The 25282-nt window shown below is 48.9% G+C and overlaps 9 protein-coding genes across 9 annotated transcripts; 5 read left to right on the top strand and 4 right to left on the bottom strand.

Annotated features, from left to right (window-relative positions):
* Positions 1–193: 193 nt before the first annotated feature.
* PENARI_c004G03412 (uncharacterized protein) lies at positions 194–4805 on the top strand (the record flags this gene model as incomplete). The annotated part of the gene is made up of 3 exons (XM_022629030.1): positions 194–511; positions 566–4247; positions 4357–4805. 3 exons carry the CDS (start codon positions 194–196, stop codon positions 4803–4805), a joined length of 4449 nt encoding a protein of 1482 aa, XP_022491122.1.
* Positions 4806–7649: 2844 nt separating this feature from the next.
* Positions 7650–9355, top strand: PENARI_c004G08962 (uncharacterized protein; the record flags this gene model as incomplete). The annotated part of the gene is made up of 3 exons (XM_022629315.1): positions 7650–8075; positions 8135–8204; positions 8262–9355. The coding sequence occupies 3 exons, from the start codon at positions 7650–7652 to the stop codon at positions 9353–9355; spliced, it is 1590 nt and encodes a 529-aa protein (XP_022491267.1).
* A 780-nt stretch (positions 9356–10135) lies between these two features.
* PENARI_c004G11014 (mitochondrial 37S ribosomal protein mS35) lies at positions 10136–11343 on the bottom strand (the record flags this gene model as incomplete). The annotated part of the gene is made up of 2 exons (XM_022629428.1): positions 10136–10731; positions 10788–11343. The coding sequence occupies 2 exons, from the start codon at positions 11341–11343 to the stop codon at positions 10136–10138; spliced, it is 1152 nt and encodes a 383-aa protein (XP_022491125.1).
* Positions 11344–11554: 211 nt separating this feature from the next.
* On the top strand, positions 11555–12227 carry alg13 (N-acetylglucosaminyldiphosphodolichol N-acetylglucosaminyltransferase catalytic subunit ALG13; the record flags this gene model as incomplete). Its single annotated transcript, XM_022629418.1, has 3 exons — positions 11555–11843; positions 11917–12055; positions 12107–12227. The coding sequence occupies 3 exons, from the start codon at positions 11555–11557 to the stop codon at positions 12225–12227; spliced, it is 549 nt and encodes a 182-aa protein (XP_022490893.1).
* Positions 12228–12787: 560 nt separating this feature from the next.
* On the top strand, positions 12788–14049 carry PENARI_c004G04813 (actin-related protein ArpA; the record flags this gene model as incomplete). Its single annotated transcript, XM_022629107.1, has 3 exons — positions 12788–13555; positions 13621–13935; positions 13987–14049. 3 exons carry the CDS (start codon positions 12788–12790, stop codon positions 14047–14049), a joined length of 1146 nt encoding a protein of 381 aa, XP_022491265.1.
* A 2769-nt stretch (positions 14050–16818) lies between these two features.
* On the bottom strand, positions 16819–17307 carry PENARI_c004G03817 (DUF3602 domain-containing protein; the record flags this gene model as incomplete). Its single annotated transcript, XM_022629056.1, has 1 exon — positions 16819–17307. The coding sequence occupies one exon, from the start codon at positions 17305–17307 to the stop codon at positions 16819–16821; it is 489 nt and encodes a 162-aa protein (XP_022490716.1).
* Positions 17308–20547: 3240 nt separating this feature from the next.
* Positions 20548–21345, bottom strand: PENARI_c004G02561 (uncharacterized protein; the record flags this gene model as incomplete). The annotated part of the gene is made up of 1 exon (XM_022628988.1): positions 20548–21345. The coding sequence occupies one exon, from the start codon at positions 21343–21345 to the stop codon at positions 20548–20550; it is 798 nt and encodes a 265-aa protein (XP_022490936.1).
* Positions 21346–22013: 668 nt separating this feature from the next.
* Positions 22014–23203, bottom strand: PENARI_c004G07929 (uncharacterized protein; the record flags this gene model as incomplete). Its single annotated transcript, XM_022629261.1, has 2 exons — positions 22014–22913; positions 23138–23203. The coding sequence occupies 2 exons, from the start codon at positions 23201–23203 to the stop codon at positions 22014–22016; spliced, it is 966 nt and encodes a 321-aa protein (XP_022491087.1).
* A 135-nt stretch (positions 23204–23338) lies between these two features.
* On the top strand, positions 23339–24369 carry PENARI_c004G11884 (uncharacterized protein; the record flags this gene model as incomplete). Its single annotated transcript, XM_022629478.1, has 2 exons — positions 23339–23503; positions 23572–24369. The coding sequence occupies 2 exons, from the start codon at positions 23339–23341 to the stop codon at positions 24367–24369; spliced, it is 963 nt and encodes a 320-aa protein (XP_022491232.1).
* Positions 24370–25282: the final 913 nt, after the last annotated feature.

Genomic DNA, 25282 nt, shown 5'->3' with positions numbered 1-25282 from the left:
GGACCTTTCTCCGTATGCCTTCGAGTTTCAAGGTCTACTTTGTTTCCTATGCTGATGCTTTGATCCTGCAGCTGATACCTCATTGTTTTCGATTTCTCGAGATTCACTTCCCTAATATGTCCGCTTGATTTGCTGATTTGATTTAACCTTTTGTAGGAGCCGCTTGGCGGTTCCTGCAGCTTCTTGGTTTCTCATGTATCATACATTCGCAGGCAAATCCCTTTCTTCGGAATCCGAGGCCATGCTGGAGGATCTTGACGACTCCGCATCTCCTACCCCAGCAATCACTCGCGGCGACAACAACCAAACCGGCCACAGGGCTAAGCTCACCGGAAGCTCAGACAACAACAATACAAAGATGTCTTTCGAAATCATACTCCCAAAGATTGACAATCCCGAGCAGTATGAATATCTACCGGGTCACTTCACGGCGCACCGCGTTCTCGGAATCGACACAACGTCCAATGAGCAAAGGCTCACTGTGAGAATGAAAAGTGGCGAACTTCTGACAGTCAGTATCACTAAATTTTGCCTGGATCACATTGTCTGATTTTCACTTTCATAGATGACCGTTGATCGCCTCATGAACCAAAGCAATGGCTCCCAAGCACTTCGTGAATTCCAAAAAACGCTCCGTGAATCACAGAGCCCGGATCCTATCGCCATGCACAGGCCACACACTTTGAGTCGCTTTGGCGGCGATGCACCGAACGACAGTGATTCTGGCATAGATTGGTCGGTTGGCTTCGGAGGTCCCAGTGCTAGGCCGCGGCGAGCAGCAACAGGGGCCTCATTCTCAGCGTACTATCACAGTGACGACGACGAAATAGAAGATGACATTGAAAGTGGTTTTGAATTCGATGAACCCTCAGACGATGAGAGTGAAGATATTGTAGATGGTGCTGATGAAGATGATGAACCAAATGACGGTCGTCGCCGCAGGTTGAGAAGGCCCGCGAAGAACAAAGCTCATTACCGGGGATCTTCTGAAGCGTCATTTGGCTCCACAAAGCGAACACGAGCTTCAACTCGCGTGCGGAAGTCCACTCGAGGCAATCTGCAAGAACGAGATGAAAATGACGAATATTCGGAATTCGAAGAAGCAGCAAAGCCCCTGAAGTACTCCGGCGCGAAGGAAACCTTCCATGCTCTTCCGGAACACGCTGAATTCAGAGTTCGTCACAACGAAGCCTGTAAGCTCTGCGATGGTTATGATGATGATACTGAAAAAGGACCATTGGTGTTCTGCCAGGGTTGCACCTCAACCTTCCATCATTCTTGTCTTGGACCTCGATCAGCTAGGAAACATTTAGTCACCAAGGTTGACGAGGGTGTATTCGTTCTTCAATGCAGCTATTGTGTGGGAGCTGCTACAGAACGACATGACCTAGTTCCTCACTTAGGCCACTGCGTTGTGTGTAGGACGAAAGGCCCTATGTCAAAGCCTTTGCGACAGCGGCTTTCACCTCAGGAAGAGCAAGAACTGCGACAATCGAACGGTGGCACTGACCCAATCACCACTATTGATATGTCCCGTGTGAACAACATTGACAATATCATGGTCAGATGCACCACTTGCGAAAGAGCATTCCATTTCAATCATCTTCCAGGTGATGGCGAGCAAGACCCTACCCAATTCCCTAGTGACGGCTGGCAATGCAAGGATTGTTCCGATGCCCCTGCTGAAATAGGTAGTTTGGTCGCATGGCGTCCTATTGACCCCAATTCCAAGAACAACTTGGTTGAAATCAAAGCAGAGATTGATAAGGAATACCTCGTCAAGTGGAAAGGCAAGTCCTATTTCCGTGCCACCTGGGTGCCCGGAGACTGGGTCTGGAAAAAAGCCGCCGCGGCAACGCTCAAATCATTCTTCCGGCATCCCAGGGCAATCAACCCCATTTGGACTACCGAGGAGGCAATTCCCGAAGATAATCTGCGAGTTGACGTCGTGTTCCAGGTGAAATACTTGGATGAGGCCAGGTTCCCTGACGATACAACAAATCCCAAAATGATCAAAACTGCATATGTCAAGTACAAAGGGTTGCCTTATGAAGACTCGGTTTGGGAAGAACCTCCGAGTGATACGGAACGATTGGAAGACTTCAAGACAGCTCTTGTTGACTGGGTTCTTCGAGATGAGATTCATCCTCCACAGCGAAGCGAACTCAAAAAACGACTTGCGATTGCCCGTTCCAAGAACTTTGAAGAGAGCCTCGTGTTGCGAACACAGCCAGTGCTTGTTATCGGAGGTGAACTCATGGAGTACCAAATGGACGGTGTAAACTGGCTTTACTACATGTTCCTTCAGCGAACAAATGCTATTCTTGCTGATGACATGGGACTTGGTAAAACCATTCAAGTTTTAACTTTCTTCGCGGCTCTGATTGAAAACCATGAGTGTTGGCCGTTCTTGGTCGTCGTTCCCAATTCCACAGTCCCAAACTGGCGGCGCGAGATCAAGACGTGGTCACCCAAGGTCAAAGTTGTCACATGGTACGGAAGTGCGTTTGCTCGTGAAACCGCCAGGAAGTTTGAGATGTTCAACGAACGTGGAGAACTGTGTTGCCATGTCGTCATTGCATCATACGAGAGCATGATTGACGATGATGCAAAGCGTGTTCTTGGTAAGGTCGATTGGGCCGGCCTAGTAGTCGACGAAGGACAACGCCTCAAGAGCGACAAGACCCTGCTTTATGATCGCCTGTATCATATGAACTTCGGCTTCAAGGTTCTTCTTACCGGCACACCCCTTCAGAATAACATTCGCGAACTGTTCAACCTGCTGCAATTCCTTGATCGCAGCAAAGATGCCGAAGCTCTGGAGGAACAATATGGAGGAGCCCTTGACCGGGAGGCCATTCGGGAGCTCCACAGTATGATCCGACCGTGTTTCCTGCGTCGCACCAGAACAGAGGTCTTGCCTTTCCTTCCGCCGATGGTGCAGATCATCATTCCGGTTTCCATGTCGGTTGTGCAGAAGAAGCTGTACAAGTCGATCCTTGAGAAGAATCCCCTCCTCATCAAAGCCATCTGCAAGAGGCAATCTGGTCCAGTGCCAAAGAAAGACCGGCAGAACTTGAACAACATCTTGATGCAGTTGCGAAAGTGCCTCTGTCACCCCTTCGTATACAACCAAGATATCGAGGAACAAACTTATGATGTTGAAGATTCTCACAAGCAGTTGGTCGAAGCATCTGGCAAGCTAAAGTTGTTGAACTTGATGCTTCCCCAGCTTCACCAGCGTGGAAACCGAGTCCTGATCTTCAGTCAGTTCTTGCGGAACTTGGACATAGTTGAAGACTTCCTCAACGGCCTTGGGCTGAAGTTCCGTCGTCTGGATGGAGGTATGGCCTCAAGAGATAAGCAGAAGCAGATCGATGATTTCAACGCACCTGATTCCCAGTACTTTGCTTTCCTGCTGTCGACGCGATCTGGTGGTGTTGGTATCAACCTTGCCACTGCAGACACTGTTATCATCATGGATCCTGATTTCAACCCGAAGCAAGATATGCAGGCTTTGTCGCGTGCCCACCGAATTGGGCAGAAGAACACCGTTCTTGTCTTCCATCTGGTGATGCGTGCGACCGTGGAAGAAAAGATCATGCAAAAGGGCAAGAACAAAATGGCTCTTGACCATGTGCTCATCGATCGTATGGATGTTGATGATGAGGAGGAAGACCTGGAATCTATCTTGAAGCACGGTGCCCAGGCGTTGTTTAGCGATGACAATTCTGCTGATATTCAATATGATGCTGACTCCGTTGACAAGCTGTTGGACCGGAGCCAGGCTGAACAGACGGAAGAGATTGCCAATGAGGCAGGTTCGAGTTCGAGTTCAGGAGAACAGCCACAATTCAATTTTGCCCGGGTTTGGCAAAAGGACCGCGGCACATTGGATGAAGTAGTGGAGACGGAAGACGTCCCTGTGGATATCACGACCTGGGAAAGAATTCTTCGGGAACGAGAGCGTGAAGCTCAAGAGGAAATCAATCGTGAAGCCGAGGGACTGGGTCGAGGCAAACGAAAGCGGCCGAAAATCAGTTACAATAGTCGTCTCGAGGGAGGAGACCACCAGGGAAGCTCCAGCCCTCCTCCTGAGCCACCTGCCAAAATGCGCAAGTCAGCCCAAGAGGAAGACACTGAATTCCAGGCGCGTGACAACGACGCCGACGAGAGTGACTCGGATGCGGACATGGACATGGGTGCCGACATGAACGATCTAGATATTGCCCCAAAGGCGCCGCCATGTAAGGACCTTCTTCTCTTTGCATTGTTTACCACATTATCTGGTTTACAAGTCTATTTCCTTGTCTACTTATTCAACAATGGATTTTGCTAACGAACACAACTATACAGCCCGCGAATTCCGCCGCGTGGAATCACCTCCTCCGGTCCGACAGATGGGTACCGATGGCGCATCGGACCTATACCCTTCATGTGTTGCCTGCAAGCAACACCATGTGCCTGGTTCTTGCCCACTGCGTCGAGTGGGATACGAATTCTGCGGACTTTGCGGTGTGGCGCATTTCTCTAGCCGGCGTGTGTGCCCACACCTGCAGTCCTCAATCCAGGTGGAGCGGATGTTGGCCGCGCTAAAGGCTAGCAAGGAGGACTCGATCCTCGTCAACAGTGCCTACACATACCTCTTTGGTGTTTTGTCCTCCACTGCACAAACCAAGCGCAACAGGGCAGCTCGGCTAGCTCGCCATCAGTTAGCGGTCACTTCGGCCTCGCCTCATCCTAATGTGGGGCCACAGATTGTGGACGTAACTGGGGGGAGCACTGCTCTCAATGGTGAGTCGTAAAACCCGGCGTCTTTGCTTGCCCTACGGGACAGGCCTCTGCGGCCATTTCGGTGACCAACTCTCATGTCAATCGGTCCTTTTTGTTGGGGAAAGAGAGGTGGGGAGAGAAAAGAAAACACGAAAGAAAGGGGGAGGGGGAGGTGCAGCGTTTAGCGTTTAGCGTTCAGGGCAGAGAATTGCCCTTATTAAGATACCCATTTGTCTTTCAGTAATGAACTGTCTGAGTACTCATTGCAGCGTGTAGAGGCCGCTAGGTCGCTCCCGTATGCCGTAGAAGGCGTTGTAGAAGCTAGTATTAAATTTCGACTATGAAGCAGCTAAGCTCTCATTTATCGAACAGTATAAACAAAGGCAAGCAAAAAGAGCGGCTGAAGATCCCGCTACGGAAAATACTACTGCGTAAATCTAGGTCTCCAAATAGCAATCTACTGCTGACACGATTGCATATAAAGTGTCACAGAGGTGTGACTCCTCTCTTTTTCATCACCAGTAACGCCTCTCCCTCTCTTTATCATTCAATCAACATACCATCAAGCCAAACGCGCAATATGGCATCTCCTGAGCAACACCAAGAGCTAACCCAACGCCTTGTGCAGGTGATTGCAGAATTGACCACTAGGCTCAATTTTACTACGCAGGAGTTCTCTAGGGTCTCTCAGGAACAGGCAGTCCTGATGGATTTGAGTGGGAATCCTCAGTCTAGGCCTGCCGATGCTCAACGGAAGAGGAAGGTGGTCATCGAGAACAAGGTCAGACTATTACCATTATTGAGATACCATGACTGTGCAAGATGAAGATATATGAGATATATGCAGGATCAGACTATGTAGTAGACGATGTGATCAACGATGGAATTCCAGATTTCGATAGATGCAGTCCTGACACCAGAGCCTCTAATGAATTCACGCCAATCAACCAGAACGGGAATTTGTGGCTGTGGGTATCAAACATGATGGAAACAGCGCTTAGCTTGATCCACTGAGCTCGCCGACCCAGCGCACCTCCACTGAGGCCACACTGGACCCGGGAGATCCCTAGAGAAAGCATTCCGAAAAACCCTGGAGCAACGGGAACCACGAAAACTTGACTGATTATGCCTGTGTTGCTTCCAAAAATTGGGGGCTTTCCCAGGCAATTTGCTGGATTGTCTGGCTAAGCTGGATAGAAGGTCAAGTAGATGTCAAACCTGCACTCACAACTGTAACTGGGTGAGTACCATACTCATAATCTAAAGATCGAACCAGGGATGTTTTTTCAGCTTACAAAAAGTTCAGCGGATAATACTTTGCAACTAAACTATGAAATGGACAGAGAATCGGGTACGGAAATCGCAATTGGAAAACTGCACGATTCTAGAATGAATACGCATAGGTCAAACTGAGGATCCAGTGGCAAAGCATCATATCCCGCGGTGGAAAGCGTCAGCAGTAACATAGAGAGAAAAGAAGCTGCTGAAACTCAACAGAGCGTGAAGAAAAGAAACCGCTGACCTAGGAGAGATTAGCAAACCAGTATGAAATCGCCTTGAGAACTCGGATTGCATCCCTTGATGATTTTGATGTTCATTTATTTCCTGTGGCAGGGTCACCAGGATTCGGATGTTGTGGTAATCTACAATCTGCGGTCTTTGGTTTCTAATAACACTCAAATTAGGTCAAAACAAGTCACCTGATGTCCACCTAGGACGTCACTGTTTACACCACCACGACAGCAAAGAGAACAAAGCAGTATGGAACGAATTGTGTATTTTCTTCATGTAGTCAAGCTACTTAGAAGTGTTTTTGGAGTCAATTTGGATGTTTGCGAGGGGGTTAATGCTTTGCTGTCGGCAGAACGGTAGCTATTGGGATTCAAAGGGATGTTTTCTTTATTGACAGCGGGTGCAGACAACGAATTCAGTGAGAAACAGCAGAAAGCTACCTGGTTGAGGCGCAGGTGGGATATAATGGCACATTGCTCTAGGTAGTGAGTGACGGGAAGGGGTTGTCGACGTCTTCAAGTGAGGAATATATATCTAGGGGACGTGGATCTTACCCCGGCTCACAAGGAACAAAAGCATTGTCTGATTTCCGTTGTATAACACTGAAGACTGAATATTGCTGCCCTCCTTGTATCCAGAAACACTAGGGAAGCAACAAAGTCGCTCAGTATGAGACGTAGCCTTGAGACATGCATCTCAATGGGACAAGCACATTTGTTGCAAAGAAGCTGCAGAGGGCCACTAAGAAGATCCCGCGGGGATCACGGTGATCCCCACAGGGTCTGTTCTATGCAATATCTATGACCCCAGTGACTAGTAATATGCATGATGAAGGCAAATGTGGCCAATCTGCAGCTGTGACTGGACCATATCGGTACAAGCCTGATGGAAGGTGTTCTTTATTCGAATGCAGACGAAGAGCTGTCACGCTTTATCTCGACTTATTGCATGTTCTATCTTCATCAGATACATCACTCTTTGTCTAGGAAGTCCATATATTGTGCTAGATTCCACTGTCTAATCCGGAAAAGGGAACCTTGTTCTTTGTAGCTTTAAATGGTCTTGTTCATAATACTTGTAAGGGAACCTGGACAGCAAAATTGAGTGAGCTTCACAGGTCTGAAGCTCGTGACCAAACGCGTGTTGTTGTTGCTCCCAGCTGAGATTCCTGTCACTTCCCAAAAAATCGTCTTCCTTTTCTTCCTCCTCGCTCCTTTCTCTCCCTCTTCGCTTTCTTTCTTTCCCATCTCCCCTCCCTACACGTCCTTTGCTCTATCAGTATTCTGTATTACACTCCACGCGAGGTATCCTTGCGCAATCTCATTCTTTCTCGTCTTGATAGATCACTCTTTTACTCTTTCACGATGACTTCTCTGGGTCTCCAGTTCTTTACCACCCGCACCAGCGGCACTCTGACTCCCCTGGTCGCTGTTGATGAGCTTCCAGCTCACGTCTCCATTCGTGGTGTCCCTCGCACTTTGAACGCGAGCGAGACCCAAGGCATGACCAGCTGCGGCCTGGCTGTCCAGCGTACTGAGCCTTGGACTATTGATGGCCTCTCTACTGCTCTCCCTGTTGTCAAAAACAAAGAGGCACTCGCTGAGCTGAAGGACCTTTTGACCGAAATTGTGAATGACGAGTCTGTCTCTGCTACTCTTCGTCTGTCTGTTCAGGCTGTTTTGTACAAAGGTCTTGCTGAGGTCGAGAGTACTCTTACTCCCTCCAGCACCACGATGTCTCCCCTTGCACCGGCTTTCCAAGCCAACAACGCCCAGCCTGCCAGAAACAATGTACGTTAGATTTCACATCTGATACGTCATGGTTCACATTGCTGACATTTCTCACACAGGTCCTTCATCCCAAGAAGGAATACTGCTCGTACTGGATCCGTCACGGCGAATGCGACTACTCTCAGCAGGGTACATCATATGACAACAAGGTCTCTAAAAAAAAATGACTAACACTTCAAAACACAGGCTGCCTCTACAAGCATGAGATGCCCCTTGACTCTGACCTGCTGGACAAGCTAGGCTTGCGTGATATTCCCCGCTGGTACCGCGACAAGTTTGGGGTTGAAAGCTTGATTCACCCTGTACAGCAGCAACGTGCTACTCCCCGGCTGGCTATCACTGAGCACCCTCAGCCTGCCTCCACAGCTATTCAGTACTCTAGCTCTACCAGCCTCGAGCTCAAGAGTTCGGCTCCCCAGACCAAGCAGCGTTCTCCTGCTCGCGGCCCTCAGAACCATGGTAACAACGGCGGCCCTTCCCACTCCCGTGGATCTCGCAATCAGGGATGGAAAGCCCGTCAGGCTAAGGGCAAGAACGTCAACCCGTCTCCCGTCAACAACGAGCCCAACGCAAGCTTCCAGTCTTTTGGCTACGAGGGCGTCTCCGCTCCTGACAACCTCGCTACCTTCGCTGGATACGCTGGTTTTGCCCAGGGCCGCGCTTTTGGAAATGCAATGGCCCCCATTACCGCCCCTGCTCCATTTGCCATGCCCGCTCTTATCAATACCAGCCCCAATCTTATGGACACCGGTAGCTCCCACTGTATCCCGACTGTGAATGCCGATAACCTGACTGTGGATGCAGACCCCTTTGAGCATGGATTCGCTGAGTCCTCTACCGCTGTGGACAAGACTCACCTGAAGTCCAAGACCCGCCGTCTGTATGAGACCCACAAGTCGAACAACAACTCCTCCATCGACGGTGGTGTGAAGCTTCCTTCTGACCTGTTCCACGAATATGGCGCGTTCTCTGCTCTTGCCACCTTGGACGACAATGCCAACAAGTCGGGCCGCGGTACCGATGAATCGTCCATGAGCAACCAGGCTACCCGAGCCTCTTCCAAGTCTCCTCTGAGTGACATCGTCTCTGAGAGCGACCCGCTTGAGGAGAATGACGTTCGCGACGCTTGGGGCCCTGTTGGAAGCCCTGTTAACCAGTCCCCTGGTCATGTTCCTGTCAGTCAGTCCACTGGTCGTAACCCCGATATTCACCAGCATCAGCGCACTGCCACCGCCATCCGCGGATTCCCTAACCCCTTCAACATCTCGCACACCCACTGAATGATTTTGCCGCTGCTTTCACACGGAAGACGACTTACAGCCGTTCGACCATGTGTAGCAGCATTGTTGTCCACGGGCGTACATATCATATCATCTGGTCCAACGAACTGCTTGCTTTGTTCGTGGTCTGTCAAGTCAAGATACCTATGGCTCATTGAACTGCATTCTTTGTTCCTGTGCCTGGCAAGCCATGATATTTTTTTATTGCCAGCGACATGATTTGGCTTATTTTTCTATCAAGCAAGACTGGACAACATAGCATTAGATATTCTTGACTATCTGATGTGACAAGTGACTGATGACGGGATGTTATTTTCTTTATTGAGCAATTTCTTTTTGTATTCTGATTGGGCTGCCTGGTACCCAAATCTGCGTTTGTTTTTTTGTGACATCTGGTTCCTGGTTCTTTTCAATTTTTCACTGGTGCACTAATGGGATGAAGCTCGCCATGAGTTTATGGAGGAGCTTGTGCCCTGGCCCCTGAGAAATATCCTAATGAAACACCTCCACACTTTCGATCGTTCTCGTTTGTAGAATCGTTCCTACGCTGTTGTAACAAAGTAACTGTAATCTTTCATGGAGAGCAGTGACAGGGTAGATAGGCAAGCTACGATATACCGGTATAACACTGTCAGCGAGTCGCCAATGCATGGAATAAAATGACTATAGTACATTTGAAGAAATAATAGATGCCAAAGATCCTAAAATATGCGCCCGCGCCTCGCAAATGTCTGACAACAGCTTTTCAAGCACACCCAATATACAGTCTACAAACGTCTCTCACCGGCGGCCGATCTTTTTGCGGGCACCAACCTTGACAGCCACGCGCTCCCGCTCGTCAGCAGCCTTGGCCTGAAGCGCGGGGTTAAGGGAAGGCAGGACCTTGATAGCGTCCGAGATGACATTGTTACCATCCACCGGAGCCTCACGCGTCTCCTCGGCGGCAAGACGCTCCCTGCGGCGAGCGGCGAGCTGTTCCCGACGGGTCTCGGTCATATTCCAGGACTCAGGGAATTGAAGGCGGACCTTGGGCTTGTGGTGACGGAGGTCGAGGGGGATATCGGCGAAGGAGTCGCCTTCCTTGGCCTCCTTGATCAGGGAGTTGACCAGGTCGGCTAGGTAGCGCTTATTCTGGGCGCGCGAGCCGTACTTCTCACTGGACATGCGCACAATGTCGGTTTGCGGGTTGTAGCGCGTACCGGCCAGCTTGAGGAATGTTTGGCGCTGGGCTTCGGTGAGGTACTTGGGGGTCAGATCTTGGGAGGCGAGTTCCAGGACGACCTTAGGCTCGGCGGGGTGCTGTTCACCCATGTAGGTGGTGTAGCGGAATCGGAGAATGTGGTTGGCGGGAGGCAGGGAGAAGGGTTTGGCGAGCTCTGTAGTTTAAGGTTAGCGATGGAAAGGGATGATTGTCCGGAGTAATTAATCTTACTGCTCAGCATTGGCATGTCCCACGCTGTAATGCGGGCGTACTCTCGCATCTCCCGGTGCAGCTCCATTTCTGTGTGTGCCATGGATGTGATTTCATCATCGTTGACCTCCTCGTCACCATCCTCGACCTGAGCCATTTCATCGGGATCGTCCTCGGCCCAGAATCCAGGCGTCCGGGGACGGATGTCTTCAAATCGCAAATCCTCTGCCTTGTCAATCTGTTGCAACTCTTTCTCAATCAGCGCGAAGGCTGCGATTCGCTTCGCAGGGTCGTTGAACTCGGCAACCATGCGGGTGTTCTCCGCATCGAAATCGGCGCGCTCCTCGGGCGACATCAAATCATACATAGATCGGAGCTCCTTTGTCATGAGATCTGGCGAGTACTCGGGCACTGGCGGGAACTCTTCCAGTGTGAGTTCCTTTGGTGGTGGAGGCGCCACGGGGTCTTCCTGGGCGCGCTTGAACGGAGAAACTGAAAAGTACCGGACTGAGGGAGCAACCAGGGCCCTTCGGGTCATAAGCCGGGCTGGCTGAGCCATTGACCTGATTGAAGCCATTGTTGCGGGGATACGTGGGTAAAAGTCCTGTCGACGTCTGTTTTTTGCGAGGTTCGGCGGCTCTGGATACGCTATCCCAAACTAGGCTAGCGTGGATAACTTCACGTGATTCCATACTGACATCGATGCTCTTCGATGCGACTTCTTCTTCTTTCCTATAAAGCATGCTTGCTGATTGCATGACTCGGTACATTCCTATCAAACCGCCAGCATGAAGCTGTGTTTCGTTACCGTGGGCGCTACGGCTTCGTTTGAGAAGCTAATCCAGCAAGTGCTTTCTCCGCAATTCCTGGAGACCTTGGCCAAACGCCAGTACACCCATCTTCTCATTCAGTACGGCAAAGGTGGCAGTCAAACATTCGAAATCTTCGCAAATGGCGAGCAATCGCATCATGGCCTCATCATCGGTGGCTTTGACTCCAAGCCAAGCATCGATAGGGAATTGATGAAGACCAAGAAACGGGATGATCAGGAGCTCGGTCTAATCATCAGTCACGCCGGTATGGTTTGCCATTTTTATGCGGATTGGCTTTCAGGTTTGAATGTTTCATCAGACAACTTACTTCGTGATAGGCACTGGAACTATTCTTGCAGCCCTGCGCTTGGGCGTGCCCTTGATCGTTGTTCCGAACCCGGACCTTGCTGATAACCACCAGCAAGAGCTTGCTCAAATTCTGAATGAGCAGAAATATGTGGTCAGCAGCTCTGTCCAGTAAGCTACCTAGATGTTTGGATTTGACTAGTCTGACTAACTATGAATTAGGGAAATTGGAACTGCCATTGCCCGTGCCGAGCTTCAGAAATCTGAGGTATTTGATTCACATCCTGAAAGAAAGGATGAACTCGCAGGTTTCATGTCTGACGAACTGGGTTTTCTGGATTAAGAGTTTCCTTGTGCAGGCTCTTTTGGCCTAATTTGCGATATGTCTGTATCGCCTATGATTGCGTTTCTTGCACGGCGTTGTGGTTTTTATGATTTACGATTGGTATTTGCATAGGAACTTGGGCGTTTTGACACGGCAATACAGCAATTGATTCAAATCTATCTATTGGCCTGGCTCGATAATGTTAGGGAGGATGATATTGGTTCTACTGAAGCAGAACTTTCAAATCCTCAAACAGCGTGAAATTGAAAAAGACCAAAGGATTTGAGGTTACCTTTAATATTAAACAGTCATCTTGAATCCTCGATATCTACTGTTTAGAGCATAAGTGATAGTGGCCGTAGTATGGCCAGGTGGCCCAAGCTCCTTGTTGACTCCCGACGCGAAGCCGCAAAACCTCCCTGAATCAGAAACACGAACTACGCCGCCCAACCACCAACCGCATCAAAGCCGCTTAACCCCAAAACTCCACTCCACTGACCCCCGAGTCATCCATACTAGGCCGAAAGGCCGTCCAGCTTGCGCCTCCTTTCCCGACCTCACCCCATACACTCCCCGCAATGGCAGAGGCCACCCTCCACAACGTGCCAATTGTCATCGACAATGGCAGCGGCACAATCCGAGCAGGATTCGCAGGCGAAGAAATCCCCTCATGTTACTTTCCCTCATTCGTCGGCCGGCCCAAACACCCACGGGTGATGGCCGGTGGTCTGGAAGGAGACTCGTTCATCGGTTCACGCGCACAAGAACTCCGCGGCCTCTTGAAGATCCGGTATCCACTGGAACACGGCATTGTCACAAATTGGGAGGACATGGAATCTATCTGGCACTACGTCTACGAGAACGAACTCAAGACCCTCCCCGAAGAACACCCAGTCCTCCTCACGGAGCCGCCGCTGAACCCACGCGCCAACCGTGATATCGCTGCCCAGCTGATGTTTGAGGCTTTTAATGTGCCGGCCTTGTATATGTCTATTCAGGCTGTATTGTCGCTCTACGCGTCCGGTCGTACCACCGGTGTGGTTTTGGACTCTGGAGATGGTGTTTCCCATGCCGTTCCTGTCTTCGAGGGTTTCGCTATCCCAAACAGTATTCGGAGAATTGATGTCGCTGGTCGTGATGTTACAGAACAGATGCAGTTGCTGCTGCGAAAGGCTGGTCATGTCTTGCACACTAGTGCCGAGAAGGAGGTTGTACGCATGATCAAGGAGAAGGTCTGCTATGTGTCGTTGGACCCGAAGCGGGAAGAGAAGGAGTGGATGAACAGCTACCACAAGTCCGATGCGAAGGCAGTCGACTATACTCTGCCGGATGGACACAAGATCAAGGTGAGTGCTTGCGCCAGATCATTCGCCCTAGGGGGTTCGTGACAATGCTAATGGATTGCCTATAGATCGGCCAAGAACGCTATCGCGCACCCGAAATCCTGTTCGACCCTGAACTTATTGGTCTTGAGTATCCCGGTGTGCACCAGATTGTCCAGGACGCCATCACTCGCACAGATCTCGACCTGCGCAAGTCGCTATACCTCAACATTGTTCTTTCTGGTGGTTCAACATTGTGCAAGAACTTCCCTGATCGATTGATGCGTGAGATCAAGAGATTGGCAGTTGAAGACATGAAGATCCGGATCTCCGCGCCAGCAGAGCGCAAGTATACCACGTGGATTGGTGGTAGCATTCTTGCCGGGCTAAGCACGTTTAGAAAGGTATGTTGATCCCCCCTAGATCAGTCTGTCAGACTAACCTGATTCTCGTAGATGTGGGTCAGCGCAGACGAATGGCACGAGGACCCCGAAGTCATCTTCAAGCGATTCGCATAAAAGATCAGTCCCGACAAAGGTCCTCAATACCACGGTCACGCTCATTATTCGGTCAGCCAGACCGGCTATCTTGACGTGGTCAAAGGTCCATCTCCAAATCTCGAAACAAGCATTCCTCCACGATACAGCGAAATCCTGTCAACACCTTGTCAATATGATTCGATCACCATGCATTGCAATTGGCAATTGGCAGTGCATGCAAGAAGTGACCGACCAATACACCAATCCGAGTCCCGTCTCCGCGTGACTTTTGATACCCCCAGTTTCCATTTACCTCTCCAGTTCATGCCGTCTTGGCATTGGTTCTGACTTTATCTGTGCAAATTCAAACTCTTCTTCTTAGGATGGCCTGCTTGACGGGATTGTAAATGATGCGCTGTATAGAGCATATCGTCTATCAGACTTGAACTTGTAGGGCATGTTGTATTGCATGTAGCCACAACCAAGATACATATCAACTGGAAATTCATTTTCGCTCAGATTTCCCGTACGTCAGTAGCTTACCATATTTCCTCTGCCTGGTGAGGCTTCCCTAAGAGAGTTCGGGATGGCGATGTGATCTGTGCACAATTGGACTTGATTTCCAGGATTGCGATGTCTTCTTCTTTGTTTTAAACAACACTTTAGCCTCGGAGTTGGCTATGTGCCATGATACACGGCGTAGATAGCCGGTTGTCACCCAAACATCCTTGTAGGGGTTGACCTATTGTGATTCAATGACCTCTAGGTTGTCGGCAGTGATACGACGACGGCTCCTAGGTGGCCCTCGCGTCCAGAAGCATCCGAGTATACCACGATAGCGGACGTGGACCGTATGGTCTCGGCCTGTTCTCTTGCCGTCTCTCGGTCTGACCTGATCTCAATCTTCGCGAAGGGCTCGACTCGCTACGATAGTGGCGGTCGTGGGTCGATCGTCTCTAGCTTATCTAGTCTTTCTAAGTTTATAGTGTTTGGGGCATTTGCTAGTAGAAAACGAGTGTACGATCCGATATTGTTCCTACGTCTCTAGGCTCGCAATAATTAGCGTGATCCTCTAAATTGAGGACATCTCCGACTCATGGTAAGCGAATGACCCTGCGATATCACTTGCAAGCACATTTGACGAACCATCAAAGTAGAGCAGAAGCCAAAGTTCCGGCCCTGTGAGAATCTTGATACGCTTCACATGTACATACCAAATAACGTTCTATGCACATGGGCATGGGCATACATACACGCTCTTCGCCTGGATATCAGCAACGTAGATCCCACCCAGCATATCCCCCCAAAAAAACTATGATATACTTCATCCCCTCCACATGCGACGCTCTGGACGAGGTATGTACATGTATAACCTAGTTGGCAGTACATACATGTACAGATTCATGTATCTTCTGAATGTGGCGCCAGTACCTGGATCTGGACCTAGATGTGGGTTTTTTCATTTTGAAGGTGGTGTTGATGTGGGTCATGGCACGTTTCAGACGTGAGGGTTGCGACTGGTTCGGTAATGCAGATGAGGACACATGGACGGGGGTGTTAGGGTTTTAATTGAGAAAGAGAAGGGTTTACAGTAGTTCTTTAGTATAGAATGTTGGGGGATTAGGATGTAATGTACAGTAACATTAATTGTTTGTGGATGTATACTTCCAGTCGTTGGGCTTCGGGGAGTACATAGATTGAACCGCATCATAATGATCAAACTATTTGCAGTAGGTTTATAGAAGTCTTTGGCATCAATTGAACAAAGAACCAACCAACACAGTCTAGACCAGAATACAAAATTAAAAACCAGGAAATACTGTAAAATAATTAAACGGATTGAGACATTCAAGTAAAATAGAAATAAAAAAACAAGGAAATAAAAACAATAAATTCAACAAAATGAAAATTTTCAAGTCCGGTAGACCGACTAGTTCACCGACGTCCAAGCGGCTAGCTTCGCCTACCCGCGGCGCAACCCAACAATACCAGAAGAGAGGCAATTGCAATGTCGCCATCAGCCATGACACAATGGCTGAGCACGACATGATACTAAAAAAATTCTACAATTTACAAAAGAAAAATAATGGGAGATATCAAATCCAGCCCGGGCAAAGCCTAGACATGTAATTGTATTGAAAAGCCGTCTAGAAAGTAGTAGCACGGCAAAGCGCGATATTGGGGAATATGTTGAAAGGGACACAAAAAGCAGAGACAAAGAGACATATCGACTCAGAATGAGACACATAGGGAATGAAAAAGAGAAATCAAATCAAAGCACAGGACTCCGACTCCTTGAGAATGATGCAGCCAGACCCGTGAGTTCGATGGTACAATTTCAATTCTTCTGGGTGGAGTGTTGACGTGTTGATGTTTGAGCGTGTTGAAAGGGATGACCACCCGGGTTCCAGAACCTGGCGATATGCTTGTGTGGATTTATTGCTGGTGCAAGGGTATCCGAGAACAAAGAACGCCGGTTGTCCATGATGTGAGTGAAGCAGTCTCGATGTAACAAAGAAAACGTGTGTTGACGTGTGTTGAAATTTGAAATTGTTGTAAGTCGCAGGAATGGGGTATCGGCGACTCAGAAAGAAACAGACGGGTATCAAGTGTCTTGTTGAAGACTGTTCAACTTTTGCATGTTTGTTGAGAGCTCGTGTTTCGGTCTGGGTCATCCGTAGAATTCCCGCTTTGTTGGTATTAAAAAACTGAGAGTCGAAAGAAAAGAGAAAGACAAGAACTTTTTTTGGCGTGTCATAATGTCATAATCTCGTTCAAAACGAGTGTATTGATGTTGACGCAATGCATCTAGGCAGTGCCCTTGAGCTTGCCCCAGCCCTTCTCCAAACCACGACGAGCCATATCGCGAGCACGATCAGCGACAGATCCGGTACTGGAGTTGGTAGCTGTGCTGGCAGCAGAGTACTTGCGGCTCAGGCTAGAGCTGCTAGAGTCGTCGCGGAACATGGTGTTACCAGCACCACCGCGGCCCACGTGGTAGACGGGCGCGGCGCGGCGCAGGTCGCGTTCGAGCTCTTCGTCGAAGCTGAAGATGGCTCGCTCGCTGCTGCTGTGGACGTTACCGGCACCTCCGCGGCCAGCCATGAAGGTTGTTGGGGTGCGGGAGTCGAGCCGGGTCAGCGACGCTGGACCGGTTGCGGTATGCGAGGGAGTCGTCTTGGTGTTCTTGAGGCTAACGACGTTGCCAGCACCACCGCGGCCGGCGTAGACTGCTGGGCGGCCTGCGCGCGGTACCGAGGGGTGCGGTTCAATAACTTGGTAATTTGAGCTGGGCATTGTGATGTGAAGATTGAAGATTAAAGGTATGTTGTAGATGTAGAAGTATTCAAACGTGAACAGGCTAGCTGCGAATGCTATAATGACAAGTCCATGTGAGGCTGGGCAGAAATTGCAGAAATGAATACTATGGGGCTCTCCCTGGCAACAGCGGGGGGCAAGAGTTATATAGTCCAAGGGCCAAAGAGTCACGATGTTCCACCAGGTACCATCCATGGGTCACAAGGTGACTGTGGAGTATTTTTCGCTCTTTTTTTTATTGGCATTTTCGCTTTCGTCATTGTGTTACAGCGGCCAGATGTGTTTCCTATTAGGGTGCTGTGTCAGCCCCTTGTGACCTGTTTATCGGGTATTATTGGACTATAGATACCCCATATGGCCGCCCTACACATCCTAGTGCCTGCCGCTTTAACCCTCTTGCCGCCCATCTGGGCATTTCCAAGTCATCTGACTGGGGCTGCTCCACCACTACCAAGTGGCAACACGTAAAAGAAACTGCTTCATCCAATCATTATTTCCATTACCCCCAGGAAATGCAGAAAAACCTCTCATTTCTTGGTCATTGATGTCCAGATCGCAACATTCTTTCACCGCATATACAGTATAACTTTGATCACGTCAGGTGTTGCAATTCTACTGTAAATGATCTGACTTGATGCCAAGGAAATCCTGCACCTGCAGCATATTGCAGTATGGCGTATATAGGTATATAGGTTATAGTTATAATAGTTAACGTTATAGTGAGGTATATACATAGTAGCAACTGACACATATAAAATACCAGAATACCAGGTGACTTCCACGGTTGTAATTTACTGCTCCAACAATTGCATCATTTGCCGGCCCGTGTCCACTTTCTATTTCCAGAGTGCAACACAAAGCACGTCAAGGCTGATGCAATACTGCTTGTGCAGCACATCTAGAATCATTCTAGTTATATACGCATGTACTGTACAACTACATAAGTTATTGTACTAGAATCAACTTCCCTACATCTCAACAGTTCATTACTAGTATAGTACATACCGACATTCAAAGGGACGCAGATCGCAGCACAATGACTCCATCCACTGAAATTTGCGGGATAATTCCCCCTTAGCGCATCGTCGATCCGGTCTAGTTCGCGTATCGGTACCTGAAGGGGGCAGATCATTCAACCTTGCAAGAATTCACGCAATCCCTGCCTAGACCGCCGAGAAAATAGTGTCTACATAGGTCATTGCTGCCTCACGCCACTAAGAATGTTCTCGTCAAGGAGTCGAGCCGAGTAATCCGATCAAAACCAAAAACCGTTCAGGGGCTATGACGACAAGTCCCAAACATGGCAAAAATATTGAAAGAAAAAGAGATGAAAATTTTTTACCCGTCGTGTGATCTGAGTGGCCGAGAGATCCGAAGCGGCGTGTCAGGCAAATGAACGCCACTGTCTGTGCGTTTCCCCAGATTTTCTCCCCCAGACTCGGCTTGCATATTCTTTTCCTCCTGGATATCCCTCCGCTGGGACCTCCCGGGCTATGTCATGTGTATTAGAGCGTGACCTTCTGGCGAACACCCCTAGAGCCTCGGCTTCCTCTATCCCTGTTTAGGGAATCATTCCACCTCACGTGGGGTTAAAACGCCTACGCCTACGTGTCTATGCGGGGAAGCATACAGTATTCATGGCAGGGTTCTCTATACCTAATTTGCTACCCGGCTAGGTCAGGTACAGCAGACAGCAGGCAGCAGATATCCCGACATCCCAATTGGAAGGGAGAATTGACTCGCAACTATACAGCACAAACCACCTGATATGCAGTCGACACCCCTGCGTCATAGAACGACACGACATATCATACATGTATTTCAACTAATATCACATCGCGCAATGCGCGATTAAACCATCCATTCCACCATAATGCCATAATACCAAGCACGTAATGCATAATCCACTACCCCCAGGACTCTAAACTGTCTACCCCAAATTGTATCACACCTGCATACACTAGCACCATCGAACTCTACCTTGGAAGGTTCCTCCCATTCCTCACCCCGCCCTCCCCCAACTTCATATTATCTAATAGTACCGCATGATGACACATGATTATCACCGCCGCCAGGTCGAGACCGGCAATACAACCCGGTTAGTGGACGGATCATAGCCGGGCGGTACGGGGTGTACCTAGGTAGAGGTAGATGTATTACACTGTGGTATGGGGTCTAGATGCGAGGGCTGGGGTTGGATTACTTGATTTGAACGTCGACTCCTGACCTACACATCTCAAGTTACTTGCTCAATGTGCGGTGTATCCAGGTTTAATGGGTTAAGTTACTTAGCTGGTGTTCCTGCTTATCCGGTCCCCGTGTTCGGATGTCAGCTCGGGTAGGCGGACCGAACGAATAGAGTCGAGCTGGGGTGTTACTATTGAGTAATGGTTCAGCTGTTGTCTAGGCATGTTTGGTGCGTTGGTTTTGTACTGGCTGAGGCATTTGGTATATTATGGAATGGTCTGGAGTGGAACGCATTTCCGGAACTGTATCTTGCAGACGGGTCTGCGTCAGCTGTTACAATTACATTTAGGTGTTAAGGCTAAGCTCGTTGTGTTGGGATTTGGTCTAGTTGATATGTTGGTGCATATTGCAATTCATGGTTTTGGAATTGGCTGCCTGGTTTGGTTTATGTCGTGCTGGATTGTCAGTTTTGTGGTATCTTGCTAGGTTCAAGGTTGGCAATGTGTGTCTTTGTCTTATTCAGCCTATTTTTCTCATACTCTATTACAGATTCCTCGAAAGTTCCGTGGCGGATATAGAGCAATTCTGTGTACCTGAACTGAAACACATTTCTTGATCGTGTAACACAAAGCAGAAAAACAAGATTTCTGACCTGGTTGGCAGTCGTTTCTAGAATGCTTGTTTGGAATTCGTACGAGCTTTGTGTCACCATGGAATCCCGTGGGCCTTTTTGTCTTAACTTCGAACGAGTTCCGTTTATGCAACGGCTTCCGGAATCGAGATTCATGTTTACGAATAAGCGGGAAAGTGAGCTAGAGAGTGAGCGATTGTCTCTGGGTTCCGACGCAAAGTATGACGGCCCTCTTTTTTGGCTTTTTTTGTTTAAAATACATGTCCGTAGTTGACGAACTTGCAGTGGAGCTCAGCCCTAACGGCGAGCCTCACTCTTGGCAGCAACGTCTCCATCCTCAAAACTCCTCGCCATTTGAGCGTCGACATCCGTCAGATCTCGTATTACCAGGTTATTAGGCTTCATCCCTCCAGGCTCATGCTCTGCTCTCTCTCAATAGCAGTCTCCGTCTTGACCCCAAGCTTGAGATCCTTGGGGTCGACACCCTTGGTCTTGATACCCTTGGCCCCGGTCTTCACACAATCAGAATCGACAACCACATATTCAAGATGGTGGTCAGTGAACCCATGGGAGCTTGCACTAGGACGGACGTGGGCCGACACCACAACCCGAGCGTAGAACCGTCCTTTCGATTTGAGAGTAAAGACAGTGCTCATAAGCTGGACCAGGTGACCCACATGACAGGCGCTGGTTCGGGCCATCAGGTGGATGTCGAAAAGCACATACTGAATATCATGCTTGGCGTGAACAGCTCGGATGGCGCATCGCCAATCGTTGAAAAGCTTCTCAAGGACTGCCTTCTCCATGACAGCCTGCTCGGTATCGATATCAATCAGCTCGGGGAGGATGTAAATATCTTTGATGGTGTCGAGGAGGTAGAGGTGCAACTTGGTTGCTGCTTTGCGGACAGTCATGATGCCCGGCTGGGGATTTTCATTCTCCTCGTAGAGGAGGCGGAGAGCATTGGGGTCCTTGATTGCAAAGGTGTATGGACCCTCCGAGGATGGCATCTGACCAAAGGGGATCAAGCCGCCGATTTTGTTTGTCTTTGGCTGGAAGAAGCTCATGCGTAGGGAGCCATGGCGGTTGACTGAGAGGAGGATCTCGGTCTCGTTGGTGTGCTTGAATGCCACGATCGTAGACTTCTCAGTTGACTTAGATCTGAGGATCTCAGGGCCGACGGAGGATAGGAAGTCCATCTTGATGTTAACCAAGGTGGTGGATGAGGGGGTAAAAGGAGTGGTGCGGAGAGAGGAATATGATCAGACGCGAGGTTATTTTTGAGGCTTATAGACGCGACTTATCCAAAGTGGGATGACATGAGAATCGACGCGTCGTAGGGCTATTTGTTCGTCATGCGTCAGTACAACTGTGGCTCAGCGCAAGAACAACGGTTCTTGATATAGCAGAGATATGGTACTACAGTGCTCTAAAGTGCAAAAACCACGGTTATCCACACAGAATAATATTATAGCGTTTATTAGCCTTTTTGGGTCTATGAAGCTGGACATGCAGTGAAGCGGAGTGAGGACCGTTACCCGATTGAGATGTAGTAGTTCAAAAGTACTATGCATACTATCAAGATTAGATCTACTGTGTATCCTGTGTCAATATCCCAGATCAAGAGTCTCTAAGCTGGGGCATCGAAGACCCAGTGACTCCCGCCAGCACATCGATATCCACTGCTTTGATGAATCCATCGATAGCCTTGAACACAGACGCCCATTTTCTTCAGCTTCATTTGATTAGCCTCTTCCTTGCGTCGTGCCTGGACAAAAGCCTCTTTCTTCCTCTGAAGTTCGTCCAGCAGATCTTCTTGTCGTCTACGTTCCAATTCGTGCTTCAATCGAGCTTGTTCATGGCGCTTTTATGCATCATCGTCGGCTTTGTGTCGTGCTTCATCTAGCTCTCTTGTTGCTTTGTTCTCTTCTTCTTTCAGTTCCAGTATAGCCTTTTGTTGGGCTTCTTCTTCTTTCTGTAAACGCAAATATTCCTTCTCTTGAGCATCTGTCAGGGCTTTATCTTTCTCAAGTTGGTACCATACCGCATCATCAACGCCAAAGTCGCGCTTAGTGGTAGCTATGCTCCCCTCTGTACGGGTTTCAATGACCGCGTTCTGCTCGGTGCTTGCCGTGTCCTCCTGGGCCAAGCTTCGGCTTTCCACTGGCGCGACTGGTTTGGCGATGGTTTTGGTACGTACAGCAAGACCTGTCTTCTTCGGCCCCTTGGTCATGATTGATGAGGTTTTCAGAGCGTTTCCTCGATGGGACCGCTCAAGTATCATGAAGTCGATGTCCTCGAGAATTGTCGCTTTGCTCAATTGCATCTTCTGTCCATTGGAGCACTCAATTGTCTTCCCGAAAATTGTCTTTGTTAGAGTACCAACATCTCGGGCATTTGCCCAGCCTTTGGTTTCTGACAGAGTATCAAAGCGTTCCGACACATCTTTCATGAAGTCGTAATCAGGGCTTTGTAGGCACGTGATGTCAAAATCCACCTGAGATTTTTCAAGAAGCTTTTTCTTTTCTTTTGACAGTAGCTCGAAAGTCAACCGAATACAGTCCTTTGAAGACAGATAGTCGAATTGAAGAGACTCGGGGAAGCGGCTTGTTAGACCGTCGTTGATAGACATGAGACGGTTGATATGTTCATCGTAGCCGGCCAAGATGATGATCAATTTTGGCTTAAGCGCTTTAGAAAGGAGTTGGGCGGCAGATGCGGCGATGCAGCGTTTGAGTTGGCAGCAACGCAGCAAATAACATGCAGGCTAACAGCAAGGCAGCAAATAACATGCTGTTTTCCTTTGGTTTACTGGCTATTTCTTTGGTGGCACAACATAACCACATTTGACCTGCAGCACAATCGAGACAAACAGCCAATCAAGCTGACGTTTTTGACTTTGGACAGGGATTCATGATAGCTACATCTATATCCTGGTAAAGTAACCTAGAGACCCCGCGCATATAGCGAACGATCTTGTAGCAAAAATACCAACTTCTGGCTTAAAAGCTGGTTGTTCCTCATCCAGCCTTGTGTTCCTTTACAACTACCAGCCATACTATCTCCAAATACGATACTCATCACCTGCCCCCTCCCGACTCACGGTTATCGTTTTTCATTTCTCAAACTACCATGTTTCGTCGAGGACGAGGAGGAAGATGGAGGGGAAGAGGTGCTGGAAGAAGTACAGAAATGGCAACTCCGGCTCCGCCACTGGGGGACATTCTCGCAACGTTTCAGCTTGATGACCTTAAAGAGCCAGCAGATCAAGCAGCTGGTCTTCCTATAATCACCAAGTGTCGGTATCTAGCATCCTACAACTGGCTTTACCGAGCAGAGCCTGAATCTTCGTTCCAGGTATGAAGATTTCCATAACCACAACGTATCTCTATGATCATGAACTGATGCATGTTTACAAAGGTGAGCCACCGGCTTGGACACCTCCCTCAAAGCCTCCTCAGCTCCAAGAAGATTCCGGTCAATACTATCGTGACCTGAATGCCGCGCGATCTCTCGCCTACCCGCTGGAGCCGATGATCCAAGCAGTCTTGACAGACAAGCCCGGGTTTAACTTGGCCAACTTGGACATCATTGGGTGCGGTAGCACAATGGGCAACCTCCTTCGCTTTGTGCGTGAGCAAGACAAGCCTTTCAGGATGCTTGTTGAGGTGGTCGGAAACACCGTCTTCTTGATCCGGGGAGAGAACTCGCCGACTGAAAAGCTCGTCGGTGTATACGGATATGGACATGCTTTTCCAGAGGCCAATACCACATGGAGCAAGGGGGTCAAAGGGTCTATGTCTCAGCAACGGTTGATACAGTATGACTTTGCAGGCATGAAATGTTTGGTGCGGTTCGAGGCAGACGGCTATTTGCCCGACTTAGCCCCAGACGTGGCCAAATATCACATTCCCGAGCCAGATGAAGTTAACGCGGACGATGTCCTGGCTTCCATCAAAGAAGCTACCATCTCGATCATTCACCTGGCCACCACAGATGATGACCCGAAGAAGCTCCGCATCGAAAGGAAAGGTCGCCATATCCCACAAGCCGCGGTGTATGACTTGAAAACTCGCTCGATCAAGAAAAAAGACGTCGACACCCTTGGAGAAGAGATTGCTCGATTGTGGATTGCACAGATTCCCAACTTCATTCTTGCGTACCACAAGTTTGGTAAGTTCGAAGATGTTCAGGTCCAGGACGTGAGTGAGAAGGTGAAGTAGTGGGAGAAAGATCAGCAACCAGTGTTGGTCAAATTTGCCAATCTATTGCAGATGATAGTGTCTTTTGCTCGGAGCAGTGAAAGTGGTCGGTTCGAGATTGAACGTGAGGAGGGCGGAAAGTGTTTGAATCTGAGAGAACAAGGCGGAGTGGTCAATAGCGTCTTGTCCTCGGCTCTTACAAAGGAGTGGGATGTTGAGATTGATGCTGATGACACTGAAGTTTTTCGTTCTTCTTCTTGATTGCTGCTTAACTGGCTTTCGTGATGGGTTACTAGGTAAAGGAATTGCAGGAAGGTTGCTTGCCCTACTGGTGGATACGAAAGAATCAAGTTTCTGGCATGAATAAACCAAACATGAATAAACCAGACATGCACATTTCTACAAAGCCTAAACTTCTTGGGAATCTACAGTAAGGAGTCAGCCAGTAAGATTAAACATGTCCTGCTCAACTCGACAGCGATCTCCCGAGTGAAAAAAGAAAGAAAGAAGATAGTATCACAAATTCGACCTTGGGCTCGACCTCATAGTTCGTGACCAAAGCAGATAGCTACCATCACATAGTCCATAGTTCCACTTCCATCTCTCTACAATACTAAATTATTCTCCACGTCATTACCCCGATATCCTTCAGCTCCTCATAATGTGAATGTGGACCTAGGGGTGGCCACTGAATACGAGCTAAAGCAACCGGACTCCTGCCGCCCGTGCAGCTTGCATAAATTAGGGTATGACACAGACGCAAACTCCCCATTTTATCACATTGAGCACCTATTATTTCCCACGGATTATGAAGTCCTGCATGGAAGTCCCATGCTGTGGAATCATGGCGCAGGTGTTCTGGCATCATTCGCGCGCTGGCTCCACTTGACTGTTACATATATTGTAGTGCTTGAGCAATCTCGGTTGTGTAAAT

Source organism: Penicillium arizonense, assembly GCF_001773325.1.
Source record: "Penicillium arizonense strain CBS 141311 chromosome Unknown PENARI_contig004, whole genome shotgun sequence".
Lineage (NCBI taxonomy): Eukaryota > Fungi > Ascomycota > Eurotiomycetes > Eurotiales > Aspergillaceae > Penicillium > Penicillium arizonense.
This window is presented reverse-complemented; position numbering and strand designations above follow the sequence as displayed.